The sequence below is a fragment of the Camellia sinensis genome, chromosome 9 (genome assembly GCF_055761805.1).
Source record: "Camellia sinensis isolate YWXY chromosome 9, ASM5576180v1, whole genome shotgun sequence".
Lineage (NCBI taxonomy): Eukaryota > Viridiplantae > Streptophyta > Magnoliopsida > Ericales > Theaceae > Camellia > Camellia sinensis.
This window is the reverse complement of record NC_138969.1, coordinates 134354318-134380257: the sequence shown is the minus strand read 5'-3', so window position 1 is coordinate 134380257 and position 25940 is coordinate 134354318. Positions and strand designations below refer to the sequence as shown.

The 25940-nt window shown below is 37.2% G+C and overlaps 1 protein-coding gene across 3 annotated transcripts; it reads left to right on the top strand.

Moving 5' to 3' along the window:
• Positions 1-12076: 12076 nt before the first annotated feature.
• LOC114293908 (heavy metal-associated isoprenylated plant protein 29) lies at positions 12077-16072 on the top strand. Of its 3 annotated transcripts, none has more exons than XM_028237996.2 (4): positions 12077-12209; positions 13612-13687; positions 15471-15541; positions 15695-16072. In XM_028237996.2, the coding sequence occupies exons 1-4, from the start codon at positions 12204-12206 to the stop codon at positions 15923-15925; spliced, it is 384 nt and encodes a 127-aa protein (XP_028093797.1). In that variant the 5' UTR covers positions 12077-12203; the 3' UTR covers positions 15926-16072. The 3 variants fall into 3 exon arrangements, with proteins under 3 accessions (XP_028093797.1, XP_028093796.1, XP_028093793.2); XM_028237995.2 differs by having other exon boundaries at positions 15692-16072; XM_028237992.2 differs by having other exon boundaries at positions 15471-16072.
• The last annotated feature ends 9868 nt before the right edge of the window (positions 16073-25940 follow it).

Here is a 25940-nt window from a genome sequence, read left to right as displayed (position 1 = left end):
TTAAAATCCAAAATGAACAGGGTGTTTCCATTGGGCGTATCATAAGAATCCGAACTGATCATGGTCGTGAGTTTGAAAATAGTTCATTTTCGGATTTTTGTGATATGCATGGAATTAAGCATGAATTTTCTACACCTATTACACCACAACAAAATGGAGTGGTTGAGAGGAAGAACAGAGTTGTTCAAGAAATGGCTGGGGTCATGCTCCTTAGTAAGAAACTTCCTCCAAAGTTTTGGGCTGAAGCCGTAAACACTGCTGTTTATGTCATAAATCACGTGTATTTAAGGCCCGACACTTTACAAACTCCATATGAATTGTGGAAGGGATTGAAACCTAATGTAAAATACTTCAAAACTTTTGGGAGTAAATGTTACATTTTCAAAGATAGAGAGCCTTTGGGAAAATTTGACCCCCGAAGTGATGTAGGTATTTTTCTAGGGTATTCAACCACTAGTAAGGCTTTTCGAGTCTATAACCTGCGAACTTCTTCTTTAATGGAATCAATCAGTGTGGTTATAGATGACACAGTTTCCCCTACTCCAGCAACAAATGAGGATGAAAATGGTGAATCTCCAATCTTGGATATTGAACCACAAAGTCAAAGAGAAGTTGAGGTCCAATCATAAGAAATTGAGACAGCACCATCCTCACAGGTAAGTCAGAATCCAAAGAGTGCTCAGAAAGACACCACTACTGATGCTTCTATCACCGCAAGTCCTGAGTTCAAACCATCAGCAAGGGTGAAACTGAATTATCTAGCTCAACAGGTGATTGGAAGTGTATCGAATCAAATGAAAACCCAAAGACAGATTTGGGGTGAGGTATCTCATATGTGTTATGTTTCATTAATTAAACCTCAGAATATCAAAGAGGCCTTACTAGATGATAGTTGGGTTAATGCTATGCATGAAGAATTAGGTCAATTTGAACGTAACAATGTTTGGACTCTAGTTCCCAGACCTAGAGACATGAACGTGATAGGTACCAAGTGGATCTTTAAAAATAAATTTGATGAGAATGGTATTGTGGTTAGAAATAAAGCCAAGTTGGTTGCTCAAGGCTACACACAAGTACAGGGTGTTGACTATGATGAGATGTTAGCCTAGCTGCACATCTCGAATCTATTCGTATTTTACTTGGTGTTGCTTGCTTTCTTGGTTTTAAATTGTTTCAAATGGATGTGAAAAGTGCCTTTCTGAATGGGTACTTGAAAGAAGAGGCTTATGTTGAGCAACCAAAAGGGTTTGAGCACCCTAAATGTCCAAACCATGTCTACAAGTTACACAAGGCTTTGTATGGGTTGAAACAAGCCCCTCGGGCTTGGTATGATAGACTTATTACCTTTCTTCTTGATAATGACTTTAAAAGGGGTAGTGTGGATAAGACTCTATTTGTGAAACATACTAAGTCTCATATTCTTGTTGCTCAGATTTATGTTGATGATATTGTGTTTTGATCCACTGCTGATCATCTTGTGAAATATTTTTCAGATTGCATGACACATGAGTTTGAGATGAGCATGATGGGAGAGTTGTCTTATTTCTTGGGTCTTCAAATTAAACAGTCTCCTTCGGGTATATTTGTTTCTCAAGCTACGTATGCCAAAAATCTTGTGTCAAAATTTGGTCTTGAGTCTGCCAGACATGCACGCACTCCCATGAGCACCGGTCTTCACCTGTCCAAAGATTCCTCTGGTATTGATGTCGATCCTACCCTTTATAGAAGTATGATAAGGAGTCTTCTTTACCTCACAGCCAGTCATCCTGATATTGCTTTCAGTGTAATTGTTTGTGCCCGTTACCAAGCCAGTCCTAAAGAGTCTCATCTTCTTGCGGTCAAACGCATCATTAAATATGTTAATGGGACATTGGGGTATGGGTTTGGATTTCTACTGATACTACAGCTGAAATTACTGGTTTTTCTAATGTCGACTGGGCAGGGTATGCTGATGATAGGAAGAGTAAATCCGGGGGTTGTTTTTACCTTGGGAATAACTTGGTTTCCTGGCATAGTAAAAAGCAAAATGCTATCTCTCTTTCGACTGCTGAGGCTGAGTACATTGCTGCAGGGAGTTGTTGTGCACAAATGCTATGGATGAAGCAAATGCTTCATGATTATGGGATAGACCAGAACACTCTCACTCTTTTCTGTGATAACACAAGTGCCATAAACACTCAGTTACTCTTGCCGGAGGTACAACCATCCGATCACTATGAGGATTAATTCTAGTTCTGTGGCCTCTCATGGATTGCACACACATACATTATTTTTGTGAGCTCTCATACTGGTTTCTGAGTTGTACATTCTCATGTAGCTTATGTTCATTGTTTTGAGTTTATCTGACTTGCTCATGATTATTTGCTTCATCTTGTCAAAATTGTAGGTTAGCGGGCTTCATGGTTTGTAGATTATTTCATCTTAGTATAACCTTCATGCTCTTGTGCTCACTCACTTGTGTTTCAAGTTTCACGACATAGTGTGAGTATTGGATTTTTGTTTTAAAAAAAAAAAATGTTTTTTTTTTGTTGTTTTGTTTTTTTTCCTTCTTCGCTCGAGCGAAGGATTTCTCGCTCGAGCGTGCTTCTGTCACTGATTTAGACCTGAGAGCGTGCTTTTTAGGCTCGAGTGACAAGATCTTGGCTTGAGCGAACCTGTGCGCATAAGTGCTCTCGCTCGAGCGAGAGAGTCTTCACTCGAGCGACCTATCGTGGTTTAAATACTGCTACCGCGTCTCTTCACTTCAGATTTTTCCCTCTTTGCTTCGAGTGTTGTCTCTTTCACTCCCTTTGGGCGATTTCACTTTCATTTGTGTTCATCCCTTAGATTTCACTCGTGTTTGGGGGTTTTTCTCTTCCTCTATCCAGCATTGTCATTTTTGGTAAGATTTCTTTTTCTTTTCTCTTTGTTTTATACTTCTCGTTTTTTTTTAGTGTGTTTGTGAGTCTGCTCTATTTTAATCTAGGGTTCGTCATTGATGATTGTGGTTATTTCATATGGTTTAGAGTCTCTCTTTTGCATTTTGGTTTACGGGTATAGAACATTTTTGCTAGGTTTTTCTGCTAGGGTTTCATTTGGGGTTTTATTTTTAGTGTTTAATATACTAATCTATGTGGTCTTAGTACATTGATTTTATGATTATTCTCTTAGCGATATCTCTGTGTCTGTGGTCTTTACCCTAATTTTGTTTTTCCTCACATTCATCTTCTGCTAAAGTTTTATGTTTATCTTTTTAACAATATTGGACGAATGGTGTTTTCATGGTTACTGTTGTTTTCTTTTGGGGTTCTAATATTGTCATTGGGTGTCTTGTGTTGTCGGTTGTGGGTTGTTTAGTAATGGCTAAGTCCTCCAAGCGTCATAAAACCACTATGTCTCGCCCAAGTTTCAATCCTGACAAATTTGACTCTAAGGAAAAATCTAAACTATTTAGAGAGTTCTATGCCACTAGAAAAGTCCACCTTGAGAGGAATGTTCTATCGAGTGCCTTTGAATTACTTCTCATCCGTTCCTTATTTGATTCGCTAGGTGGTGATCAAGTTTTGGTTTTTTTCGGCCCTCAAAATCTCAGTTTAGTCTGTGAATTTTATTGCAATATCCATTCTATTCGTAAAGAAATTTCTTCCACCTTTCGCACTTGGGTTAGAAAGACACCTTAGACATCACAGAAGAAGTTTTTCGATTATTTCTTGATCTTCCAGAAGTCCCTAATTTTCATTATCCTCTCCTTACTCGTACTGGTGTCGATTTTGATCGAGTTGCGTCTGAGCTGTGTGGATGTTCCCGGACTTGGTTTTCCAGGGCACTCATTCAACAGAATGAGCTTCTCCCTAGGTTTCGTCTTCTTAATATCATTGTTTGTGCTAATCTGCATGTGACTACTCACTCTTCACATATTACCCGAGATCAGGGTTATGTGTTGTATTGTATCGATCACCGGCTTCCCATTAACCTACCGGCCATGATAGTTTCCAAAATGATTGCGGTCTTTGATGGTTGCAAGTCATTAGGTCTTCCATATGGGTGTTTTCTCACTCACTTTCTCTCGTCTCATGGTGTTCCCACTCTTGATGATGATGAGTTTGCCCATCCTATTAAACCCATCACCAAGTTAACAGTTTCTTAGAGTCAAGCACATGTTAGGGGGGGTGTGTCGGGAGTTGGGATGTCTGACACAGGTGATGATCCCCTTGCTGAGGAGGAGGAGTTTGATACAGCTACTGCTGGTCCACCAAATCTGCCTGAGATGCGTCCTCGATCATTTCGTGGCCAGCTGCAGCAGTTTGAGCAGTCTGCCACGCATCGACTTGACTAGTTGGATGCTCGGATGGATACCCTTAATAGTCGACTTGATGAGAAGAGTGTTATGCTTGCACAGATTCTCTCCTTACTCCAGATGCAGCAGCCACCTCCTCCTGATTTTTAGTTTTTGACAATCTTTGGATCATACTTTTTGGATAGTTTTTTTGTTCTTTTCTTGGACACTTTTTCTGTCTGTCTATTCTTGTTTCTTGTTTCTTTTGTCACTCCCGGACAGAAAGGGGGAGAAATTTTTTGGGGGGTATATATGATTTTTTTGGAGGGCATATATATGGATGTATATGAATATATGTTGTGCACTCATGGTGGTTTTTGCAGGGAAATAGCATTGGAGTAGAATTGGACTAATGTTTTGTATGGGATATTCATTTCATTTGTTTTCTAATTTATTATGTCTTGATGGTCTTGATGGTTTCTTATATCTCTGTTTTTAGTTTTATAGGTTTCCATCAAGATTGGTTTGTTAGTTCAAGATTGTTTTGAGATAGTTGTTTTCCATTGAGTTGGTCAGATTTGCTAGTACTTTTGTTTTCTAGGAAATTATGTTAGAAAGTTTTGTCCAGGTATTGACAAAGGGGGAGATTGTTAGGTCCCTTAGTCTTGTCAATCCCGCGAATAAACTTGTGTGATTGAGTTGTAAATTTCCTTGTTGTTTTGTCTTGCTCGCTCGAGCGAAGGAGTCCTCGCTCAAACAAAGACAGCATCTGGCAAAAACCTGAGAGAGGTGAATGTGCGCTCGATCGCAAGTTGCGTGGCTAGAGCGAAGCCACTTATGGAAATCACGTGGGATGAGTTCCTCGCTCAAGTAAGAGAAGCTTCGCTCGAGCGAGCTTCGCTGTTCCAGATTTCTATAAGTATTTGTTTTAATCCGAAACTAGGATTAGGTTTTTGAGATCTACTTTGAGGTTTTCTAAGGTTTTCTTCTAGAGTATTTTTGTGAGTTTTCCTTGATAATTTGAGTGAGTATTAAACTCATGAATTGATAAGCACATATCAAGGAGGTTGTTTGATTATATTCAAGTGTGTTATTCTTCGGTGGATTCTGGAGATTCAAACGTGGAGTTTCAAAGGAGTGTGACATTGTGCGTAGTCGTCGAGTTGACAAGTGAAGTTGTGGATTCAACTTCAGATTAATCAGTTTTTAAAACGAAGGCTTGGTGAAAGAGTTACAAAAGGTTTGAAGACAAATTGGATGAGTTGGGTAATTTGTTTGTTATCTTTGTAATCTTTCTTTCTTCAGTAGTAGATTGATTAGTGACGTTTCGCCCGTGGTTTTTTATTACAATTGAAGGTGCTTCAATTGTGGTTTTTTTACGTAAAAATCGTTTGTGTCGATTTATTATTTTTGAAAACAACAACCTAAATCACTTTCGTAAGTGCTTTGATGATTTAGATTATGTGATTTGTATAATTGGGAATTTGAGTAATTAAATCTTAATCTAATCACGAATCACTTAGGCTTTTCAATACAATAAGTGTGAAACACGTGGAAGACATAAGGGCGTTATATGCTCATTTTTTAATTTCAAAGGGGTAAATCACAAATAGAATAAAGTATAGGAGTTTAAGTGCACTTTGCCTTCTAAATAAATGACGAAAATATCTGTAATTCACACACTTAAGTTACTTATATACATGGGTATTTTAGTCTTTTTTATTAAATCGTTAACAGACCTAACGATACACTTCAGTCCACAAACCACGTGGGGATTATGTGATCATTTCCAAACGTTAGGGAGGTAAACTGCACATGGCTCAAATCAGAAAGGGATAAAGTGAAGTTTGCCCTATATTATAGTATAGATATAATATTATAGATATAGATAAATATGTTAACTGTGGTTTCATTTTTTCCATGTTAACATCTTAACATGAGAAAATTTGAGGGGCATATCGTTTTGATAATTCAAGTCTTTCATTTTGTAAGACCTCCAATGTATATCATTCATAAAAGTAATTAAGTCAATTCAATAAGAGAAAATTGGTCTAAAATCCCTCTCTAACATTTAGTAATAAGAGAGGTTCACAATATTTTTTTTGTAGTCTAAGGTCTCTCACCCACACTCATGTATCACACATACACACACTCTCTCTCTCTCTCTCTCTCTCTTTCTCTCTCTCTCTCTGTATATATATATAGCAAATCTTTATTCCTCTCTCTCTCTTCTGTCTCTGTATTCTCTCTCTCTATATATATATATATATATATATCTGTGAATTTTGGTCCACACTTCAAATCTTTGATTAGGGTTTTCACTTACTCTATCTCTCTCTCTCTCTATATATATATATATATAAGAAGGATTGATGTTTGTGGTGGTGTTTCAGGAAGAATTGGCTAAAAGATTAGTCCAACACGCAGTTTGTGCTTGGAAACGTAAGAAACTAGGTATGGTAGTGGATGATATCTCTGCTATCTACCTCTTCTTCTAAAATTCGACATCATCAAGCTTCCATAGGTGTCTGTGGTATATTCTTTCTTGACTCTAGTGTACTTAAAAATGAATATAGAGTTAAATGACAAATATATTGGTGACCAAGTCCTTGTTTTTTGTACAGGCGATACATACATTTCTAAGACAAATATTTGTATCACTTGTTGAATTACTTCCCTTATAGAGGGAAGAATTAAAGGGTTGACAAAAAACTATTCCATTTTTTTTCTTCTTCTCATCTCTGTATGATACATAGAGAAATTTCTTCAAACCAAAGAAATTTCCAAAACACAGAGAAAATCAAAGAAATTTCTTTGAATTTCTCTAAGTTAGGCGAAATTTTTTTGAATTTCTCTGAATTGGGCCAAAATTTCTCTGAGTCGGGCGAAATTTTTCTAAGTTTGGGCCAAAATTTTGATTGATTTTCTCTAGCATTTGAATTTTCACTGACCCATCAAATTATGTTGCTTGTTTGATTTTCACTTGTTAGTTGTGTCCTTGTATGTAATTTTCCTCTTGAAATGAATTTTCTTTGGCATCACAATTTTCTCTAAACACATTGGATTCACTTTACTTTATGTACCTTGCTTGATTTTCTATCGCTAGTTGTCTCTTTGATTTTCTCTCTAATTTTCTCTGGCATTTTAATTTTCCCTAACCACATTAAACTCCCACTAATTTGTGTTGCTTGTTTGATTTTCATTGGTTAGTTGTATCTTGAGCTGAATTTTCTCTGACATTTGAATTTTCTCTGAAAACATTAAACTCCCACTAATTTAGGTTACTTGTTTGATTTTACTGATTAGTTGTCTCCTTGTGTGTAATTTTTCCTTTGAGATGAATATTCTCTAGCGCTAAGATATCCCTTTTAAATTAATTTTCTCTAAACACATTGGACTCTCTTTCTCTCTGTGCCTTGATTTTCTCTAACTAGTTGTCTATTTGATTTTCTGCCAAATTTTCTCTGGCATTTGAATTTTCCTTACCCACATTAAGCTCCCACTAATTTATGTTGCTTGTTTGATTTTTACTGAATTTCTAACTTCAAATTTTATTTTTGATCTTTTAGGATGTGTAGTGTTTGTTGTTTTTTAAACTATAATTAAATTTTGTATTCTAAGTTCTTTGATGAACTTAGCATGTGTTTTCTTGTAAAAAAAATATAGAAAAATTAGTTTGTGAGTAGCTCAATTTTTTCTGTAATTTTCTCTGATTTGTTCAAAATACAGAGAAAATTTTGAGCATATCAGATAAAATTGGTCAAAACACAAAGAAATTTGTGAGCAAATCAGAGAAATTTCAAACTAGAGAAATTAAATTTCACTGTGTTTCAAAATTTCTCTGGATTGAAATTTCTCTGCTTTGAAATTTCTCTGTAAAAGTTTGAGGAACCTCAACTATTGTGAAAATATATCATGTCCTTTATGCTATAAAATCTTAATATGAGGGACCTTAAAAAACATTTCCCATCCAATAACCGTAACTTTTTTATTTTATGGCATTTGTTTAAAAAAAGTGGATAGTCTATTTTCAATAATATATTTTCGTCTATTTTTTTCAAAAACAAATACGATAAAATGAAAAGATTACAATTATTGAATCAAACTAATTTTTCTTTTGTGTGAATGATATATCAAACAAGGTAAATTATTAATGATAATCCTAATTATGATTAAATTTTTACTAGGTTTGATGCCTTGATTTAGTGATGAAGGAGACCCCCAACTACGGGTGTTAATCTGGCTCGGGCCGGCCCATGTCGGGTCTCATGTGCTCCTGCTAAAATTTGGATCGGGTTGGGCCGAGCTGGCCCACGGGCCAAAAAATTAAGCCCAAGGATATTCGAGCCTTGGGCGGACAGGTGGGCTGTCGCAATGGGCTTGGGCTTGGGCTTGGGTGGGCCTGATCAATTTTTTATTTTTAAATTTTTTCTACCAAAATTTTATTATTTTTCATTAAAAAATATACTAGGCCTCAGGCTTCGGACCGGACCCTAAGTGGGCCTTAAGCAGGCCGATGGGCCGGGTTTCAAAATGATGACCCGGGTCCTAGTCCAGGGGCTCAGACTAGGCTCGAGCATGGGCCCAAGCGGCCTAAACGGGCCTGGCCCATCTTGGGTCATGGGCCATTTTTACACCCCTACATCCAACCATTAGGCTAGGTACTTTGCTCAACTGTAAATTGATTTATAAAAAATTTACAAAATATATATATATATATATATATATTTCTTTTTCTCTATCTTTGAGTAGGGAATACTCCAATCTTCATTCTTCTTCTTTGTGCTTTTCTTGCCCTCCAAGTTGAAGAAAAGTTGGATAATATTCACACATCTGATAAGATACATGTATAAAATTATATTTTGATTTTTCCAAAGTTATGAAATTCATGAGTTTAAGTAATATCAATAAAATTTTTAAATATAAAATTCACAATTTTAAATCAATCAAATAATATATTATTGTTCACAGACCTTATCAATCAGTGTGTGTGGAAAAAAATGCATATTGCAACTTGCATGGAAGATTCATGACAGGCTAGACTTTGTCAATGACAAAAGGCCACTAATGTCTTTTGGGGGTCATCATCATGTAAATTACTTAGCACCTGCATCCCTTTCAACTCTTTCATTAGTTAGTTTTATTTAATTTTATTAATGCTTAGATGTTTTCTACATCTCTTGTCATGCTTCTGAGATCATGCCCTGATGTGAAGGAAATCATCACTTCTAGAATAATGTTTGCAAACATTATTCTAATAATAAAAGAGAAAATTACATTAGGCATTACAAGGAGCAGTTGTAAGTCAACAAATAATTCAAAAATTATCATACAACTGCTGATAGTAATAAAAATATTATTAGGCATTATAATAAAAATTATCATACAACTGCTAATAGTAATAAAAAATTATTAGGCATTATAATAGTTTTATTTGTTTACTCACAACTGCTGCGTGTAATGCCTAATGTAATTTTCTCTTTTATTATTACTTGTTTAAAAATAAATAAAAAGATATCCTCTTTTGTTAGTCACTGAACATTCATTTATTTATAGATTTTAAAAATAATATCTTTTCTTATTACATTATGTAATTTGTTACTATTGCATTAGAAATAGACATAACTGATAGAATCAATAAAACCAATAATTAGGCTTTGTTTGAGCTCATAAAACCCACCATAAGTCCTGTTTTCAAAAACACACTAATTTTTTTCGAAGCAATTACAAAAGTATTACAATTATTGAAGTGATCTAATTTTTTTCCATGGATGATATATACACGAAAAATCTGATAAAATAACTGATTCAAATTATCGAAATAAAACACATAATAGGTCTTATGGGCTCAATCAACTCTCTCAAGTTCATTCAAATCTAAGCATGAGGGAAATCCAACCCTTCAATCAATATAATTGTGACAAATTATATGATAAATAAAATATAATAAAAAATGTAATTATGATAACATATATGACAAATAATTAATTTTAGGAGGTAGGTGTCCAAATTAGACATAAAGCATTATATTAAGGGGTGTCATCATCTATTGATGTCCCAAAAACTGAATAAAAACAGAACACCAAAGGTTTGTCATGATAAAAATTACCCAACACCCACCCTTCCTTACATAGGTTTCCAATTCAGTTTCAGTAATCTTACAAATTCAGACATAAAAATTTAAAAATTATTTAAAAATTTACATTAATAATTTAAATTTATTTTATATGTGAATTTCAAATTTCATCAATTTTATTTCCGCTACATATATTTATTTCGAGATAAATTTGGAATCCCAAATTCTAACACCCTAACTTTTTTGATTTAGTTTTAGTATGATCAGTGATATTATAAAATCATCAATCATGTTTGAAGCTAATCTCACCAGTTGGTATCATGGTCAACCAAAAACGTGGCAGGATTTTATTGGAAGATATTCACACGTGGCATTATCTTAATGGATGGGAAGGGTCACTGGCCTCTCTGGAAGGGTGAACACTGAACAGAGCAGGAATCCATTCAATGTACCTCCTTTTTGTGCTCTGTACAAGGCCCACAAAAGTGTATTGTACTTAGCAAACCAAAAAAAACAAAAAAAAAAGGAGGAAGAAAAGTGGGGTTCGGACCATTTTTGTATTTTGTTTCTTCAAAAATGCTTTAGAACTCTAATAAAAGAGCTCTAATAGCTCTAATGGGAAGGTGGGGCCTACTCTGATGTGATGTTTGTGTCTTGTTTTGTTTTATTTTTATTTTTTTTTTGCTTTGACACATCACTAGAGCTCAAATTAGAGCTCTAGATTTAGAGCTCTCTAGCATTTCCCTTTGTTTCTTACCTTACTTTCTCTGTCCTATGTAACTTCTTATCCAATTAAAATGAAGAAAAAAATTTATTAATATATAAAATTTATGATGTGTGAGTAGATTATTATAAATATAAATAATGTTTTGTTTTAAAATGAAATGTCACTATTAAATTACGTCATTATGAGTAAAAATTATATATAAATTTTCTTTTTATATATCATCACTAAAAAAAAAAGGCTATAGAGTTATATATATGATATGAAAAATAATTAAAATATAAAAATGAGTGGATCAAATTTATTTTTGGTGTCACCATGTTATATAATACTATAGACATTACATTTTATGCCTATTTTTTAGACTAATTTTTTTTGTTTCCATGACTTTTTTTTAGGATACCTTACTGTCCATCCTATTGATAAAACTTATTTACTTATAAGACGTGCTCTTTTTTTCACCTATTAATATTTTTTAGATGGAAAAAAATTGGAACAATAAGCATTTTAGAACTTATTGATGTATTAGAAAAGTGTACAAGATGTATAAGTATTTAAGTCCATCACATAGGATTAACTTATAATTTATCTTCTTTTTTCAAGGAGATGGTTGTTGTTAAATTCATTGGACCTACTATCATGATTTAAATCGTTTATTTTATAAGGTTTGCCAATAATATAATTCATGTAAAAAAATTTAAATTGATTAGATATCAGTAATTACATAATCATATCACATTTATCTTATAAAATTAAACAACAAACAAGATTTTGACAATAACTGTTTATTTATTTATTTGATACAAATATAATTTAATTATCAAGTTATTATGTTCGATTAATATAATTTTTAAATTTTTAATTTTTTTTATTTATAAAATAAATGATTCCAATAATTTAAAGTAGGACTCAGAGTGAGCCCACCAATTTAATAACACATCACAAATTGAATAAACCAATTTTCAACGACGAAAAGGGCGAAGTCTTTCTAAATCCATTTTTTAATGACGAAAATGGTGAAGTCTTTCTAAAAATTCTATATATATACACACTGGTTAGTGGGTTACCTTCACACACTCAAAGATATTCATGCATCCTCAGAAATCTTAGGAAAGACTAGTATTTCTCTACTCTCAAGGCTCATCAGCATGACGGTTAGCTTCTCCCTCTCTCCCTCTCTTTCTCTTTTGTGTGCTATTCACAAAGGAACATTCTAAACATATATAAAATTTATATAAAAAATTTAATAAGAATGATATGGTAATATCATCATTGTAAATAAATCCATCTTCAATAGTGTTTTATTTTGAAATAAAATATTCACAATGAGTTATATCATTATGTATGAAAATTATGTATAAATTTTTTATTTGTATAACATTATTCATTTGCAAATGCTTGATAACATGCAAAAATAATGAGGTTTTGACATAGCTAAATATATAGTTAACCTTATTCATAAGTGTATTTATTTCAATATATATTGTTATGTATTCCGCTCTGATGCCGATCTGAACTCCCTAACACCTGAAAAGAATAAAATCTTAACAACAAAGGTGTGGTGTTAGTGTTGGTGTTGGTATAAGGTACTCTGACGATCAAATCAGTTGTTATAATGAGAAACTCTCTCCTTGTATTAAAAAAAATTGCTTACCTTTTACCAGAAATGAAAGGAGAATATCTATAAGCTACGAGCACATGCTTAAAAGTGGTCTCGCATTCTATTTTGCTTTGAAACCTCCACGTATCCTCCTGATAGTAGAACGGTTATAACGGTTTTGTTGATTTGTGTGTCAACTGGGTTGGGTGATTGTATTATGGCCAATCAACAAGTTTTGTTTTGGTTATGGGCTGGACCAGGCTAGGCCAGTTGACCAAGCCGAGCCCAACTCATGTGGGCACTAACTGAGTTTTTTTCTATCGATTTACTCTAAGGTTTGAGAACATCACTTTCTATTTTAAAAGTTAAAAAGTCTTAAAAAAAAATCAAAAAATCAACAAATTATACAAAAAAATCAAAGATTTTATTTTCTTTTTATTTTTTGTACATCTTTTCATGAGAAATCAAAAAATCATCCTAAACATACTAATTTTTTTTGTCTCATATTTTAGCCAAAAATCAAAAAGTTATTAAAGTAATCTGTTTCCAAATATATATATATATATATATATATAGAAATTGGGACACTATTATGATGCTTCAAAAATAAAAAATAAAAAAACTTAAAAATAAAGAAAGTAATATAGATTTAAACTTGATTTCATGTCAGCTGCACTTGAAATAAATTTATTTCACACATTTTTATTTTTAAAATACTTTTTCTGAGTGTTCAGAATGTTGAGTATATTATGTGAAACCAAATGGTGCTGTTGATGTTCAGAAGTGCTATAAATTCCACAAGTCTTTGTGGGGCATGTCTCACTAAAATTCAAACTTAATCATCCTCATGGTGGGTCCTCATAGCTGTCTAATTGTAGGCATGATGATATATATTAACTATAACTAAACTAGTCCTATATGAATTTTAAATCTCCAATGTTTCTTTGTTCATTCAGATTGTGGAGATGAGAGTGCACATGGACTGTCCTGGATGTGAGAGCAAGATTAAAAAAGCTCTTCAAAAATTAGATGGTACAACTCACTTCTTAATCTCCATCCCTCGTAATATATGGTGGTGGTTGGCAAGGGTTATTTTAGTCTTTTTCAAGTTAAAATTTATAAAAAGATAAAATAGATTAAAATAATTAATAAGATAAAATATTACATCAAATTTATAATGATTTTATTTTTTCTCTCACAAATATCATATTCAACTACAAAAAAATTCAATATTTCCAAACACAAATTTTAACCTACTAAAATAGTTAAAAATTAAAATAACCTACTAAAATAGCAACTTTCTAAACACCCACTACATGTATATATACATCCTTATTAAGGCTTCGTTTGGGAAGCCATGGTTTGAGTTTTTTTGGCTATTTTAGCCACAAAAAACAAAATAGGCTATTTTAGCCATAACAAACAAAACATCACATCCAACCCATAATCATTACATTCTTCTCTCACAAAAAAACTCAAAAAAGTCAAAAAGCCAAAAAACCCTTTCCAAACCAAATTTTTAAGCCCAGGCTAAAATAGCCAAAAAAAATCAAAAAGACAAAAAACCAACCCACTTCCCAAACGGAGGCTAAATTACTTACGATTTTGTAAGTAAGAAGCCTTGATCATCCATGCAACCAACTAAAATATTGGGAAATAGGTTCTTAGAAGTGTTGATAGAGATAACATGAGTAATAAGATGAATACAAAATTTCTTGGTATCAAAGTTTTATATAGTTTGTTTGGTTTGAGTTTTCTGGATTAAATTTTTTAAAATTGACTTTTTTAGTTTTTGTGTTTTTTTATTTTTAGTGAATATTTTTAAAATTTTAAACATTTTTTTTACTTTTTTAGATTCACCTTACTTAAATGTATCTAAAAAATAAAAAAATTGTGAAAAAATATTTTAAAAAATTAATAAATACATAAAAATACAAAAAATATACTGAATTCTTGTATTTTTTTTATATTTTTGGTATTTAGTGAATTTTTAAAATATTTTTTTTACAATTTTTTTTACAATTTTTTTACTTTTTAGGTGTATTTATGTTAGGTGTGTCTAAAAAGTAAAAAATTGCTTAAAATATTAAAAAAATTCAATAAAAACAAAAAAATATGGAAAATAAAAAAATAGAATTTTTTGAAAATTATTTTTTAAAAAATAGAAACAAGCAAGGTGATAACTTTTTGAATTATTAGTTTAAGAGAATTAAAATAACTTGTAATTTTGTTTGGTGAAACATCTGATAATTTATTGAGAAGAGTTGAACATGTTTCATTAAATAAGTTGAAATAGTTGTTTTTTATTTTATTTATTTATTTATTTATTTTTGTGTGCCAATATCTAAAATACTTTCCAAAGTCATAATTCAAACAAAAGAGTTGGCTCTTTATTCATACGAATTTAAGAGTTTCAAATTAGAGGGGGAAAAAAATACAAATCTTAATTTTTAGGTCAAATATGCCAAAAAGTCAACAAAAAAAAAATTCTAATTTAAAATTAGAACAAAACACCATTATATGCGAACAAAAGAGACCAATGTGTAGAACTTGTTTAGTGTAGCTTATTGAGACTACCTATAACTTCTTATTTTAAGATCAAATATTTAGTCCAATTTTTATTTAAAATTTATGAATAAAACAACTTAAACAAATTTTTTTAAAAATTAAATATTTATTGAAAAACTAAAAAGAGGTGATTTTAACTGTTGCTTTCTAATTGTCTACTTTATGTAAACTATAATCACAACGGCCCTTTTTGGTTCGATTTGGCCATTGAGACATCACACTTAAGAGGGTTTGAATGTGATTTCAGGAGTAGATGATATTGACATAGACATGAACATGCAAAAAGTGAGAGTCACTGGTTGGGCAGATCAAAACAAGGTACTAAAAACAGTGAGAAAGACAGGAAGAAATGCTGAGTTATGGCCATTCCCATACAACCCAGAATACCACAGCTTCACCCATTATTATAATAATAATAATAATAATAATAATAATAAAATTAATAATTACCACCATGATGATCATCAGCAGATTCAGTACCATCATCAGAGCCGTCGAAAAGCAAAGTACTATCATCAGAGCCGTCCAACAGCAACGTACTACATGTCTCAGCCTTCCTCTTCTTCATACAACTATCGGGTTCATGGATACAACGGTCATGACCATGGTTACTATCCTCAACCTCTTTATTCAACAATACTTGATGAGAAAACCAGTTCTATGTTCAGTGATGACAATACCAATGGTTGTTCTATAATGTGATGATGATTTATAAGTAGACATCAGTGTGTGTGTGCGCGCGCACTTGTGTTGATCTATTCAATAATATGTAATCTGTTTGTAAGAATGAGTGAATTGTATGTGCCTCTTTAGGCATTTTTGTGAATTATAAATCTTTGGTCTTTCTAATTTGGGAGCTTTATTTCTACACACTAAATGCACTCCATGCACACATTTAATGAATTTTTTAATTATTATTTTATCTTAAAATAGAATTACCATAATACCCCTGCCTTCTACATTTCAAACCCTATTTCTAAAACCATCAGTACAATTACCTTTCATTGCCAACATTGCATCTCCTCTCTGCCATTCTTCCCATTGTTTCTTTCCTTCTACCACTGTGATGTCCTTCCACTTGCGACCTCCCTTTGCCACACACCACCGACTCTTGCAAACCCTCTCCATCCAAGCCCCTGCTGCCATGAGCAACTCCCAGCTACGAACAACCAATCGCAAAACTACCTCTGTCACGAACAACCCCTATTGCAAACCACCTTCACTATGAACCCTCTTTGCAAGAGAGAGAGAGAGAGAGAGAGAGAGAGATGAGGAAGTGGGGATTGCAATGGTGGCGTTGGTGTGTGGATGGTGAGGCTGTGAAGGGATTGGGGGTGGCAATTGGTGTTAGGAAGTAGTTAAAGGTGACAATTGGCACTGGAAAGGGACAAAGGTGGCAATTAGAAGTGGATAAGGCTAGGGAGGTGGCGACTAGGAAGAAAGAAGGTCACAGTGACGCCGACATTGGTGGTAGTGGGTGGTAGCTAGTTAGGGTTAAGGATTAGAGTTAGAGTTTGAATGATGAAAAAGATTAGGGTATTTTTGATATGGTGAGCTGTGTAATGAATAAAATATGAACTTTTAAAATTCATTAAATGTGTTTCTTGAAAATAGATGTGCATAAAGAGCATCCTATGTATGAAAAAAGAAGGTCTCTTTTAATTTTGTAAAGCCTTCATATAAAATTCTTAAAATGCCCTTGTTTCCATTATTGATGACAAACATTGACGTCAAGGTATAACGTTTAACAAATTATTTGTTGGGGAATTTTCAAAATGGTTTTTAAAATTTATAGTTTAGTTTTTGGATGTTTCCAAAATCTTTCTTGATTTTCTTTGGAAAGCATTAATTAAGTTTGGGGACTTTGTCCCACATTAAAAAGAGAGCAAAACATGGAGCACTTAATAAAGTGCTATATGAAATATTCTTTTGAATATAGAATTATGGGATGAAAACTAGTGTGCATGCACCCACAACGCAAAGTTGGTGCTTCGCACCATCCGCACACGCGCGCGCGTGCGTAGCGTAGGCAGTGGGCTGTGTGGCGTTTGATGGCGCACTTTGCACTTAGCACAGACACATCGGTGCCATGAGGGCGCTTTCCTATTTGTATCGGGCAGATTAGAGCGATGATGTGGATCCGGCTGTATTGTCATCCGTTGGCGATGAGTCAACCAACTGATCAAACGATTGTGTGTCTGATCTGGAGTGGGTTGATCATAACCGTTGATTGGAGATGCGCGCGATCATACGGATGAGATGGCACCCAATCCTGATCACGTGTGATTAGTCAAGGCATCTATTCTGTGTTAGAATGATCTGCACCATAGATCGTCGATCCAATGGTCAGATCTGATCGGATGCGATCAAGGGACATGATCATTCGATTAGATCCATTAAGGCCTATAAATAGGCTACGAAATCAGCCATTTCATTCCATCCAAAATCCTGAAAAGCATTCCTGTAATTCTCTCTCTCTCTCTTTCTCTCTCTCTCTCTCTCTCTCTCTCTCTCTCTCTCTCTCTCTCTCTCCCTCTCCCTCTTGATTTTGAATTTTCGATCAAGAGTTTCTTAAGCAAATTTCTGTTTTTCTTATTGATAATCAAGTTCTGCAGAGTTGATTATCATTGTCTTGGTTTCTTGATTATATCAAGAGTGTTCTGATCTATTGTCGTCAATGCAGACGCCGATAGACTAGATCTTTATATCAGGCTTCATTGTATCCTGGAGGCAAATTTGTTGTAACCCCCTGCACACTTTTTGGTGGGTACAAATATTGTCTTTAGGAAAGCGACTTAGTAACGCGACTTGAAACACTAAGGACTCAAGATTTGAAGAATTCAAGACCCTTTGTTCCAACAATCTAAAGACAATATTTGGATATGGCGATGTCTATTCAGAAAATGACTCAAGATTTCATGAAGCTTGACCGTTTTGATGGAGGAAATTTCCAACGCTAGCAAAAGAAGATGCATTTTTTTTTCACCACTCTCAAAGTGGTCTATGTGTTAATTACTCCCTATCCGGACACAAGTTCAATTGCTCATCGGGCATTCGACTTTCGCGGCAGAACGTCACAGATTTGAGCTTTCCAGACCCTGTATCCTTTCTGCCTCATTCTTGGACCATGACTTGGTCCTTTCAGCATCTTTCTCCTGGTGCACTGCCGGCCATGGTCTGGCACTACCAGCCATGGATTTGTTTCTGCCGGCCATTGAGTGAGCCTGCCGGCCATCACTGATGGCCGGCAGAACCCTTGTCTCAGCTGGTTTTACTCCAGATATTTTGAGCCAGCTGGAATCCTTTTATCTGCCCTCCATACATGTGTATGGAGGGATGAAGCTCTTGCCAAGCTTCTTGAAGAAGCTTTGCATTGTTTTCCTTCTATATAAGAAGAGAGCCTCTCTCCTTAGAAGAGGTTCAGTCTTTTGAGAAGGAAAATCTCTCTCTCTCTCTCTCTCTATATTGTTGTCCATTTGTGCTTTGAAGTCCATTTTCCTTGCACTTTTACACTACAACACTTAGAGATACACCACCACCTTTGGGTTGAGGTTCTTGGGAGGACTTCTTGAGCTTTGAAAGTAAGTTTTTGGCCCCTGAAGTTGCTGGTCTCGAAGTGGTTCTTCAAGGGTAACTTTCTTCCGCTTTTTAGCACTTTCTTGTACCTCCTTTTGGCCATACTTGCATGACGTTTTAGGCCTTGCTTTCAACTGAAAAAAGTCTTGTATTTAAGTGCTTTTGAAGTTTGCTTAAGGTCTTTTGACTGTTGGGGGTCTTTGTAGACACCCCATTTTTGACCGACCTTAAGACTCAGACGTCACCAGTTGAGCGCTCGGTGATATTGCATTTTGTGCTCGTTCAGAAGTTTCAGAGTCTCGGCTGCGAGCCTTGCCTCCGGACTTCCGGAATCTTTCGTGCCTTGCCTCGGTTTGCAAACCAGGCTCTGTTTTCTCTATTTTCTCTTCCTGAAGGGAGAGAGAGGTCTCGTAGATCATCTCTCAGTGGCCGTAGGCTACGTTTTGTGGTCGTAGGCCATTTTTCCCATTTGGAGCCTGGTTTCCAATTTTTCAGAGCCGACGACCGTGCGCCTCGGTTCGGGACCGCCTAACCATCTCCGTTTGCTCCGGTTTTTGGTATACACTTTATTTTCTTTCTTTTGAGGAACACTGTGGATTGAGAGACCAACTTCGTGGTCGAACGCCACCTCCGGTGCTTAACAGCCCATTTTCGGGGCCACGGGCCGCGCGTTTCGGTCCCCGAACCTCCGTTTTGCATCCGTTTTGGTTCATTTTTGGTGGAGACCTTATTTTCATAGTTAGGAAGCTTGTAGGAGGGTGGGAGGCCAGCAATTGTTCTGAAAAGCCAGCTTTATTCCTTTATCGCTCTCCGACGCCCGTTTTCCTCACTTGAAAGCCAATGTTGACCACCCCGGGGCCACTTTCTTGAATCCTAAACCCCATATTTGTGTTGTACACACCTGGAAGGCCACCAATATTTGGTGGTCGACCAGTAATTGTGCCTGACCCTTTTAACCCCCTCTAAAAATTGGTCTTTTCTCTCTCATGGTTCACTTTTTCTGGGTTCCAACCATATAGTTCTGTTGTGCACACATGGGAGGCCACCTTTTTGAGGTGGCCGACCAGTAATCCTGCTTGCCCCTTTTGGCCCTTGGTCGGCCGGCCATGGGAGGTGGTCGGCCGGCCACCTGAACCCTCAAAACCTGGCCGGCCATGACCCCCTCACCTGGTTCCTTACAAATGTGACCTCTTTTTTTCCCCAGATCCTGTATCCGAGGGGGACTCTTTTGGGGGGGGAAATTTGAATTTCATTTCCCCCCCCCTTTCCTCCATTCTTTAGCCTATATAACCAGCACCCCCAGCTGCATTTTGAGGGGTTACCAAAAATTGTTTAGGGCTCTTGCATTCAATCTCCCTCTCTCTCTACTCCAAGCCTCAAAACCACCTTGCTCCTACAATATTTCTACACCAACCCATAGCATAACACCACCATCATCCATTCCAACCATTTGAGGCTGATTTCCAGAGGTTGGGAGCTCACAAGCCTGGTCCAAAGGCTACTAAAGTTTGGTTCTACAAGGGTGATTCCCATTTTCCCTCTTTTGTGCCTTATCTTGCTTTGTATCTAAGCCATACTTGCTAGCATTTTTAGGCTCCGACCCGAACTGTAAATAGTCATATTTTGTGTTCATCTCCATGCTTTATTAAGGGTCTTTCTCTGTTTGAGGTCATCTCCTCACCCTTTGTGTTTAAACTCCCTTTTAGGCCAATTTTTGCATAGTATTTTAGGCCTATTTGTGAGTTCGTTTTGGACTTTTCCATAAACTATAAAATAACTTTTTTTGAGCCCCTCTTCAACATTGTTGAAGGTCTCTCCTCTGTTTGAGGCCTCCTTCTATCACTTGCTTCTTTAACTCCCTTTTAGGCCAATTTTTGCATAGTATTTTAGGCCTATTTTTGAGTTGTTTTGGACCTTTCCATATACTTTATAATAGCTTGTTTTGAGCCCCTCTTCAACATTGTTGAAGGGCTCTCCTCTGTTTGAGGCCTCCTGCTATCACTTACTTCTTTATTTCTCTTTTAGGCCAATTTTTGCATAGTATTTTAGGCCTATTTGTGAGTTGTTTTGGACCTTTCCATAAACTGTAAAATATCTTGTTTTGAGTCCCTCTTCAACATTGTTGAAGGGCTCTCCTCTGTTTGAGAACAGAAGCTGCCACTTGTCTCTTTACCCTTCTTTTAGGCTTTTTCTTGCATGATAGTTTGGCCTTATTTGTGATTATTTTCGTGGCTTGATGTAAACTGTAAAGTGCCCTGTTTTGAGCTCCTATTCAACTTTGTTGAAGGGCTCTTTGCCATTTGGGGCTAGATGCTGTCCCTTTGTGTTTAATCTCTATTTTGGGGCTATTTTTGCATGATAAGTTAGCCCTATTTGCGTTTATTTTTAGGACTTGTTATAAACTAGAAATATGCATGTTTTGGGACTTTCTTATATCTGTCTTTATGCTTCATGATCAAATAATGCATGTTTTGTATAGCTGTAAGTCATTCCATGTGCCTAGTTTCGAATTTCGGGGTTCATCTCGTGCATCAGGTGCCATATTACCATGTTTCGGGGTTGTTTAGCATCATATTTTAGTGCTGAACTTTGCATGTTTGCATACCATATTCCATGCCTTGCCATGCTTTGGTAGAGTGGCATTTGTTGCCTTAGGCTCGGTCCTCGGTTTGCATGCATGCGTGCACGTATTTCGAGAGTCTCATTTTTCATCCAATGGCTACTGATGTGAGTGTGGCTGAGGTCCACTCATGTTGGTGTAAGTCCATTGTGCATTGTGTATGCCATTTTATTTCATAGCATTGTGTATGCTAGGTTGTATGTTAGAGCATTGTGTATGCCTTGTTACATCGTGCATTGTGTATGCCATCTCATAGCATTGTGCATGCTAGGTTGTATATTAGTTGCATTCATGCATGTCATGCATATTGCATTGTGTTTGGGATAGGAGTTAGCCCGAGCACGGGAAACGAGGGACGTTTCGTACTTCGAGTGACGGAACGTGTCTCAATTCCCAGTCACCGACACTCCGAATTATCCATGATGGAGTTTAGGTCTTGTTGTGTTTATATGTGCATTCATTTCATATTGAGTCGTGCAATTCGACTCCTTGGCCATCATGCATCGATATGCGTGATTGGTGGCACGAGGATTGAGGACTACACTCCCTGAAGAGTAGTCATGCATACATATGTGAAAATACTTTGCCATGCCCCTTCGTTGCTCTTTGTTGCAGCAAATCAGAAATCGACAGCCTTCCGGAGCTTGACACGCATTCCAAGAACAATTGCAAACAGAGGCAAACCGGGGCATCACAAGGGATTTTCCGACAAAGGCAACCGGAGCATGCATCATTCATCATTCGGAACAAAGCCGAGGCAGTCCCTGGCTTGCATACCAATTTATTGCTTTCCTGATTTAATTTGTTAATTAATTAGGGTTTTGTACATATTTGGACTGTAATTATTCATTTGGGACTATATATTATTTATTCGGACCCTCTGCGCGAGGGCAATGTTGTAATAAGTGTGCGTGCGTGTGATGTATGTCTTCCAACCCTACGTCTTTCTCCCTTTTATTTACCCGCTTATGATGGTTAGATTAGGGCATGTTTCAATTAGCATACAGTATGATAGCATGTTTGCATTCATTCATCTATCTTGCATGCACCGGGCTCGGCGCATCACACTAACTGCATTTGTATCTCAATTCCAAGTTGAATACATGTTAGTTGTAGCATTTCACATGCCATCTTTAGAATAGCCGAGCCTATCTTAGTTGCATTTTGCATGTGTTGCACTAGGCATTTCTGTATAGTTAGGATCATGCATGGATTTCTAATTAGCTTCTGTTTTGGCTTGGAGTACTCGGTAAGTTTAATGCTTTAGCATCCTTGCATGCGTGTGAGTGACTGCCATGATAGCATGCTTACCATGAGGCTAATTGCTTATGTGATATAACTGCCTGAGTGCCTGTGGGTGAAGGTTGGGTTATTTGGATTGGAACAATTCATTAAATGCGAGTTTAAGCCCCCTAGATAGTGGCAAAATCATGTTTTCTAAGCCCACCTGAGGGTGGCAAATCCACGTCTTAGCCTACTTGCGGGTAGCACCATCAAACCATTTTCAAAACAAACAAACATGAAATGTTTTGTTCCAATTCAGGCGACCCAGTCTATACTTGTATGCTGTGCGCATCACATAGTAAATCTAGGCTAAAAACCGGAATAAGAACGCATAATGTTTTCAAAAATAAATATCATGGTTAGTAGAGGCCGATCTTTGATCGGGCGAGCGGGGGTGCTCACGAAGTGACCTTCCCCAATCGTACCCAGGTTCCCGAGCCGAGGCAACTTTGGTGATGACGGACACGTGGCCTTAGGCAAACAAGTCAGGGTTTCCTAAATTTCTCCAAAATAAAACATTTAGGTGGCGACTCTGTATCTGGCAGAGCAGTCCATGTTTGGCACTTCTTTCAAAAATCTGTTTTCTCAAAACGATTTGCCGGATTTGGACTCGTTGGTTCAGATTTAGAACTGTGACAATTTGAGAGTCCGAACTTGTAGTGACCCCAAATGAACAGAACGGGACCTCATCCTCCCGGGGCGTTCGGGGACGTCTACAGTTTCTGGCGACTCTGCTGGGAAACTTAGAGAACTTGACTCGAACTCATGATATCTTGTTTTGACTACACTTGTGTGTTTCTTTGCATTGCATGTGCATTGGTGCGCCTAGGACACCGTGTTTGCCATCTGCTATTCCTGAACGGTTTGCCGGAGGCTTGTCTTGTCAAGGCATGACCATAAGGCTGACTGGTTATGGGCTCTACCAGTATGGGAACACAAACCCCGGTTTTACCGGGGCACCCTTTTTAACCATTCAACCTAGTGCATATTCGGATCCATAGTGACCATTCCAAACTAGGACAGGTTGCTTACTCGTTTATAGGTTGTTTGAAACCGCTGCATGCGTAGTGAAACCCTAGCTCCTGACAAAATAGGACAGGGAAAACCCTACCCCAACATAGGGGTGTTTTGGCTCTCACTTATCTGCTATGTGCTTTTAGAGTGCGTCTCTACAGGGAAATGCATGTATCAGTTTATGAGTTTGGACATCAAGCCTGCAAGCATCAGTCAGTATTTGAGAATCAGTTATCCGTGGGTATCAGATTCAGTATTGGGAACAGTGATTCAGGGACAATGATCAGTGTTTGAGGACAATGGGTATTCAGCTTATCGACCGTGTGTTGTTATACCCAGCTGTGTGTTGTGCATTTATTTTAAGCTGTTATGCTGTCCGTTTATCTGTTTATTTATTTCCTTATTGCTTTATTTATCTTTTTACTAGGGGCAGTTTTAGCACAATTGCTTCCGACCCAGTAGATATTCCCCAAGCACTTTGGACAAGAGGCCGTCGGCTCAATCGATCCGAGGATCTGGTTGACAGACAGCCAGTGTTTCATTCTCTACCCCCAATTGTCAGAAGAAGGCCAAAAACACGCAGTATGTCTGAGCAGAGGTTACCAGAACAGTGGTCTACCTTAGCAGTGAACAGTCGGGCTGGGTTTTAGTTTCTGCCATAGAAATACACATACTAGTCAGTCAACAGGATCAGCAGAGCGTAGCCGGATTGGAGGAAATGATGCGTCAGCTCCAAGAGAGCATGAAGCAAATGTAGGAGGACGCTGTCCGCCAAGCGGAGTTCTCTAAATAGCAGGCCGCAATCATGGCCCAGCAGGCGGAGCTAATTACCCGGCTCCAGCAGCAAACCGAAGCGTCAGCCTCACATCCAGTTCCTCCCCCACCAGGGATCCCGTTACCAGAGCAGACACCAACTGTCCAGAATGTCCTGCCAAATGCCCGGAACACCTTGCCAAATGTCCAGAACGTCCAGGAGGACACAGACCTTCCAACGGGGCCGGCTCCGCCCCCACTTCTGCCTCAACAGTCCAAGGCGCCTACGCCTATCAACCAACCGGACTCTCCCTTCGAGTTCGAAATAGACCCAATGGCACTGAAATTGAGCAAGCTCGAGAAGATTTTTAAAAAATCACAAGGGGTAAAGGCTATTTTGGATATCGAAGACGGATATACCGATGTGGCCGTGACGCTACCGGATAGATTTAAAATGCCGCAAATCGATCGCTTCGACGGGTCTGGGGATCCCATGGTCCACCTCCGGCTATTCTCAGATATACTGTGGCCAATGGGCCTAACTAGACCCCAGAAGCTTTCACTATTTGGCCGGACCCTGTCGGGTGTGGCCGCCATCTGGTATGCAAAATTGAAGAATGATGTCAAGCGGAGTTGGGATGAAATGGCTGAAGCCTTTGTTGCACAATACTCTTATAACAGTCAAATTGAGATTACAACTCGTGATCTCGAAACGACAAGGCAGGAGCCCAAGGAGAATTTCTCGGATTTCGTAACCCGGTAGAGGGCGAAGGCCTCGATGATGACTTTAAGGCCCACCGATAAAGACCAGATCAGGATGATTGTGCGCAATCTCCAGCCAAAATTGATGCAAAAGATTATTGTACTCCCCTTCCCCACTTTTTCAGATCTGCACGAGATGGGGGTACAGATTGAAGATGCAATGAAACAGGGTCTGATCGACCAAGATAGGGAGCAACCAAGGAGGACTTTCAACCGTAACAACAATGCAGGCCCGAGTGGCGCTGCAACTGCAAGAGCTTCAAAGGTGAGCATGGTCACTACCATTCCCCCTCCCCTTCCAAGGCCCATGGCAGCCACGCCCTTCTCCGGTGCATCCGGAAGTAACACCCAAACTACCAAATACCAACCCAGAGGCCAAAGAACCTTCACACCCTTATACATGCCCCTGTCCAAAGCTCTAGGGGTATTAATCTGGAAAAAGCATTTGAAGCCCCTAGAGCCGAGGCCACTACCAAATCCACTCCCTCTCTCTCATGGCCAAGCAAAATACTGCACGTATCACCAACAGCACGATCACGACACCGACCGTTGTTTTAGATTGCGTCATGAGATCCAGGATCTTATTGACAAGCAGGTGATTGCGCCTCCCGACAAACCCAATGTCACAACCAATCCTCTTCCACCGCATAACCAAGCTCCCCCTCCCAATAGAATCAATTTTATCCAAACTGGGGTCGCATCTTATGA